Source organism: Erithacus rubecula (genome assembly GCF_903797595.1).
Source record: "Erithacus rubecula genome assembly, contig: SUPER_Z_unloc_2, whole genome shotgun sequence".
NCBI lineage: Eukaryota > Metazoa > Chordata > Aves > Passeriformes > Muscicapidae > Erithacus > Erithacus rubecula.
In genome coordinates this window covers 6,705,983-6,711,973 of record NW_027635860.1, presented here as the reverse complement: position 1 = coordinate 6,711,973, position 5,991 = coordinate 6,705,983, and the positions used below count along the sequence as shown (strand labels likewise).

General features: G+C 54.7%; 1 protein-coding gene across 1 annotated transcript; it reads right to left on the bottom strand.

Annotated features, from left to right (window-relative positions):
- Positions 1-469: 469 nt before the first annotated feature.
- Positions 470-5,781, bottom strand: GAS1 (growth arrest specific 1). Its single transcript, XM_079331070.1, has one exon. It carries the CDS (start codon positions 2,539-2,541, stop codon positions 1,564-1,566), a length of 978 nt encoding a protein of 325 aa, XP_079187196.1. The 5' UTR covers positions 2,542-5,781; the 3' UTR covers positions 470-1,563.
- Positions 5,782-5,991: the final 210 nt, after the last annotated feature.

Genomic DNA, 5,991 nt, shown 5'->3' with positions numbered 1-5,991 from the left:
AAGTATTACAGGCAGACACAGATTTTTGTTTTTTGACTGGTTTTTGGCTTGTTATTCTGTGGTTTGATCCCCGCCTCTCTTCCCCCACCCCCACATCTCGGGTGCTGAGAGTTCAAGTGTCCCTGGAAAACAATTTCACTGCATCCATTATTTAAAGCTCTTTCTTTACTAATTTACACGTTTAGAAAATACAAAAAAGCCATACATATTTAAAAGACAGGCCTTTTTAACGCCTTCTATAAAAAATACAAGGTTTAAGGCAGCTCAGAAACGTGTTTATACAATTCTAAAACGTTCATAAAGTCTCTCCAAATAAGAAAGTTAACTTTCAATCTGTAAAATACACTGTACATTTGATGTTCTAGAGAATACTTCACTTAATCACTGTTGCTGGTATCCCTTTAAACATAAAGTGAAATTTGTACCTTTCCAGAAACGAATAGCAAATGCAGCTACCTGGCAAATAGGATGTGGAATTAAAACTTTTTATTATTTTTTTAAATAAATTATCCCCAAAGCATACAATTTATAAAATTCTATATACAATGAAGAGCGACTGGTAACAAATCCCAGTTTTAAATACTATTCTTTTTTATATAAGATTTACCAGAGGTCAGCACCCTGATATGACGAGGCAATAAAATTTTTCAGGATATTTGTACATACATGTTCTCGAGTTTAAAAGTGTCTTTCAAAGATGGCAGTGCAGAGCTCTTTTAAAACAAAAGTTGCATTGTTCAGTATAGCCAACAACTCCGAAACAATTTTTTTTTTTTAAATGTCGCTAGGTTACAGAGGAAGAGACGGCTGCTGGCACGCTTTTGTTATAGGGAATATGTGTGTGCAAGAGGGAGTGCTGTAAACCACCGAATTTATTCAGTCTGCTATTTCCCTAAATTTAATGGCAGATGCGCCGTAATCCCCTTCCTTTGGGGCACAACTGCATCGGGAAGAGCGAGATGCGGCTAACGATAATCAAGTTGCTGACTAACTAGTACGGCAACGCTTTGGCAGCAAGTTTGGGTTGCTCACCTCTTACTAACCTTCATGTCAAAACTCTTAAAGGACCCCCAGTACCAGCATGCCACGACTCCCGGTTTGTCCCGGGGGCGGCCGGCGCCCTCGCCCGCAGCCCCCGCCAGCCGCTCCGCTCGCTGGTACCACGAAGGCAGGGTGGCAGCAATTGCATAGTGCACACTCGAGACCAACACCCGCAACGCGAGCGGCCCCGCGCTCCGGCCGCCGCTCCAGGGCCGGCTCGCAGGGGGAAGGGGTCGGCGGGGGCTGCGGGCAACAGCGGAGGCACGGGGGGAGACGCGAGGGGACGGGGCGCCGGGCGATGGGCCGGGAATCCGCGGGCAGAGCGCTTAAAGCCGCTCGGCGCCGAGGGGCCCCGCCGGCCGGATCCCCGGCCGCCGCGGGAGGGCTCGGCTGAGGCCCGCGGTGGCTCGGCGCGGGGGGCATGGCCCGGCCCGGCCCGGCGAAGGGGATGGGGGAGGGAAGCAGGGACGGAGGGAGGCAGCGGTGGGAAGCAGGCACGGAGGGGTGGGGAAGGGAGGGCCGCTAGAGCCGCGGCAGCAGCGGCACCAAGATGGAGGCGAGCAGCGCCCCGGCCGCCCCGGCGGGCCGGCCGGCGTTATCTGCCTGCACGGGGAAGCCGGGCTCGGCGCCCGCATTGTCCTCCGCGTCGTCCCTCCCCTTCTGGCTCGGCTCCTCCTCGTAGTCCTCGTCGTAGTACTCCTCCAGGCCGCCGTCCGAGCCGCCACTGCTGCCCGCGCCGTTGCCGCCCATGTCGGTGCCGAAGCAGAGGCGGGCCATGTTCTCCTTGACCGACTCGCAGATGGGCCGCTCCAGCCCGTCGCAGACGCAGTCGTTGAGCAGCACGGCCTTGGGCACGGCCAGCATGTCCTCGATGACGGCGCGGCACTCGGGCGTGCAGCGCAGCCCGTTGAACAGCTTCCCGCAGTAGGTCATGTAGCGGTTCAGCGCCAGGCTGCAGCGGCTGTCCCAGTCGCAGCGCCGCCGCGCCTCCGTGCAGCCCATGACGCCGGGGCCGCCGCCGCCGGGCCCGCCGGGGCCGCCGCCCGCGGGGCTGTTGGTGCGGGGCAGGCACGGCTCGATGGCGCGCTTGGTGGCGCGGCAGTTCTCGTCCTGCGCGCAGTCGCAGTCCTCCAGCGCCGGGCCCCGCCGGGTGTGGTTGAGCTGGATGAGCGCCGCGATGCAGTGGCTGGGACACCGCCGCCGGGACGAGGCGGCCGCGCCCGCAGCGCCCGCCGGGCCGTCCCCGCCGCCCGCCGCCGCCGGCTGCTGCTGCAGGAGCACCGGGGCGCACGCCTCGGCGTACTGGTTGTACGCGTAGCTGCACTCGGGCTCCCCCTGACACTGCAGCACCGCCTGCCAGCAGATCAGCCGCCGGCCCTGCACCAGCGAGCCCCGCGGCGGCCACACGGCGCCCAGCGCCGCCGCCAGCCACAGCCAGGCGGCCGCCCGCGGCCAGCGCCGGCCGCCGCCTCCGAGCCGAGCGGGCGAGCGGGCCACCATCGCAGACGGGGGTAGTGGCTGGAGCCGCGGGCGAGCTGGAAAGAGGCGCTGGTAGACGAGGAGGAGGAGGAGGAGAAGGAGCTGCCGCCCGTGGAAAAGTTTCCAAAACTCCCGCCGGCCGTGTGCATGAGGTCTCCTCGCATCAATCCATGCGCGCCGGGCCCGGGGCTCTCCAGCCCCCGGGAGCTGAAGTCGGCGGGGCCGCGGTACGAAGCAGGCGCCCGGGGGCCTTCCGTGTCCCCCACCCGCTGCTCCGGGCTCGGCGAGGCGGCGGCGAGTCGCCCGGAGAGGTGCGGGGAGTCAGTGCAAACAGGGGCTCGGACGACAGCGGATCCGTAGTGCGCTCGGGAAATCGCAGGCTGCGCCGGGAGAGCTCATGGTGCTGTACTGCTCTTCATCCAGTTCCGTCTCTGTCTGGTTTTTTTGGTTTTTTTCCACACAAAATAAATGCCCAGCTGCTGTTGCTGCCTCCTCGGGAGCTTTTAACTCTCCGCTCGCAGCATCTTTGCACATGCCAGCCACTCCGATCCCGTTCACAGTCCCGGCTCCGCGCACTCCCACTCGGTATGGATCACGCTTTCGGGTGGTGCGGAGAAGAAATGTCTTTCCCCGCTACCAAGACGAGAGCACGGGGAATGGAGAAGAGGCAGCCTTCGCGGTCTCTCTCTCTGGGCGACTGATGCTGCTTCTGTTGTCAACAAGCCCTGCAAGCTGCTCTGTGGATCCGTCTGTGGATCTTTTTTTCTTTGCAAGGCTTTAAATACAAAAGTGCCCTCCGAGCAGCAGCAACGTGCTCTGATTAGGCTTCATTATGCATGCATGGAAAAGCAAACAAACAAAAAAAATTAGCAACGCTTCTTCTTTTACACAACCCCCCCAGCCTGCGCTTTCTCGCTCTCTTTCTCCCTTTCTCCACTTTTTCTCCCTTCGCTCGGCCCCCTTTCCCTGCCTCGCCACTTGCCATTGGCCCAGCCTGTTGTTGAAACCCTTTTTTTTTTTTTTTTTTTTTTTTTTTTCTTTCCCTCCTTCTCTTTACGATGTGCTGGAGGGAGGGAAGAGAGAGGGGGGCTGGAGGGCAGCTCACATTCAAAGCTTGAAAGGAAAGGCTTAAGGAGAGTGACAGCCCCCCGAGGAGCCCCTCCTCCCGTTAAGGCGGCGCGGCGGCCGGGCGGGAGGCGCTGAGCGGCGGCGGCGCTGCGGGACGGGACCGGCGCTGCGGGACCGGCCGGGCGGCGGCGGGGTGTCGGCAGCACCGCGCCAGGCGTGCGGGCATGGCAATCCCCCTGCTCCTGCTCCCTGCTGCAAGGGGGGGAAAACCAAGCTCGGGTAACGCGTGTGCCCAAACTTCCCAGTGATTCAAGTGGGGGCAAATCCGCTATCAGAACGGTAGAGAGGATTAGGCTCAAAATGGGACCGACTTTGTTCTTACTGAAATAATAACAGAGGTCCTGATTTCAATGTGCTAGTACTCTCCGGGGGAGCAAAGCTAACTGCTAGTGGTGTAATGCGACCATGTAAGTACTCCTTTGCTGTACTCAGTATTGCAACTTTCCACTTTCTGCATATCCCACCGATTTTAAAGTCATTAAACTCAGCTTCTCGCCTGAGATTTTCGTGCACGGTTTTAAGACACTGACTTATGAGGGTGCCTGTTGGCAGAAATGCAGTAGATTCCAATATAGTTCTTTGGTACTTGATCTGCCAACTAGTAAAGAGTTTTTAAAAATCTTTTAAGAGTTTTAACTGAAAGCAAAACGCCTTGCTGAAGTCCTGCCTTCTTGTTACACTTTCAGTTTTAAGGAAGTAGAAATAAAAATAGTAAGGCACAAGGAGAGGAGCATAACAAAGTAAGTAATCGTGCGTTTACTCAACTGCCTTACGTTTCAGTGCTACCTTAATTCCAGAGCAACAACGTCTCCAACCACAAGGGGCATCGGTATCTGCTGCCTGTCAAAACTGGCGCTTTTTTCATCCTGAGACTATCAACTCCATCTGTCACAGAAATTGGGACAAAATCTATTTTCCAGAAATTCGGGGATCTTGGAATTCCATGCGGTGTGGAATCATGTCTGTCTCAAAGTGCGTGGATTGTGGAATGGTGGTGTGATGTGGCTGGGAGTCAGTATGATTGATGGGTTGAGAAGCATTCTTAAGGGCTTGCCCCATTGTTATCAGTTTTACAAGCTGCTTGTGTTTCTCCTTCAGTATAGTTTTTCCTATTCTTGTGTAAAAGCTGTGTTTTTAAATCTGCAAAAGCTGTGTTTAGAAACCCTGCCTCCATCCAGCTAGTTTAGAGCTGTTTCTTTTGATTCTTGTTGAATGGTGGTATTAAAAATGCCAGATGCCATTCAGGCAGGTTGTAGTAAATGTACATTGCTATCTTCACTGGGATCGTTCGTGTGTTACTTTGTTGCCCTGTTGCCGGGTCACACCACTGTTTTAGATGGAAATCAGCTAGTTTGGGGCGTCTCGATTGGAGATGACATTGCAGGTGCTGTTCAGCTACTACTGCACTGGCTGTTCCCTAGGGAAAATGCCCCACGGTGCCATTGGAGGGAAGAGGGCCTGGATGCCAGGATGTTCCAGATACAAGAGAGTCTGAGAGAGGGGGTTGCAGTGGAGCAGGATCATGGCGTGGGGCCTCCTGAGCTTCCTGAGCGCGGGAGAGAGCAGCCCCAGTGGGGCTGCCTTCTACAGACAGCTGGATGATGATCTCTGCCCTCTCCCAGCTCCTGCCTTCATTCGCAAAATCCATCCAGCTCGGCTGGGATTCATTTCTGGAGCAGAAAGCAGGCTGTACGCTGTGGGGGAAGGCAGCAGCTGAACTTCGGGTCTCCCAGGAGGGGGAGTAGAGGAGCCTTCACTGCTGGCCTTGCATCCTTGTGTGGCTGGGAAGAGCCTGCTGTGGTGCTGCCGGAGCAGGAGCAGGACCAGTGCCTGCTCCCACCAGGGCTGGTGGACTTCCCTGGCTGCACGGCAGGGCATGGCATGAAACATCACATTATTCATAGGTGGAAATTTTCACATACACCTTTTAGTTAAATAGATGGATATTTTATACAGTGATAATAACAATGGAAATGTTGACTTTGAAGTTTGGAATTGTCTTTGGTATCATACAACTGACAAAATTTTTTATAGAAAATAGGTGGGTTCTTCAATTACCACATCTTTTAGCCGTCTAGAATATTATCATCTACATTCAGGATTATATATTGCCAATAAATTGCCTTCTTAAAATGGTTTAAACATTTTTATGTCCTGTCTTTATTTAATGAGCATTTGAATTCTGTCTGTATTTGTAACTACAGTTTTGGGTGAGGACTTTGGCGCCACAGTGCTCTGTTGGAGGAAAGAATTGTGTGGAGCTAAACCTAGGGAAATAATTTTCTGGCTCCACTTTGATCCAGGTTTTTTAATGACTGGAGTGATATCGTCAAATTCAGCTTT

Coding starts and splice junctions, on each gene's coding strand:
- GAS1 (XM_079331070.1), bottom strand. CDS start 2,541: ATGGTGGCCCGCTCGCCCGCTCGGCTCGGAGGCGGCGGCCGGCGCTGG.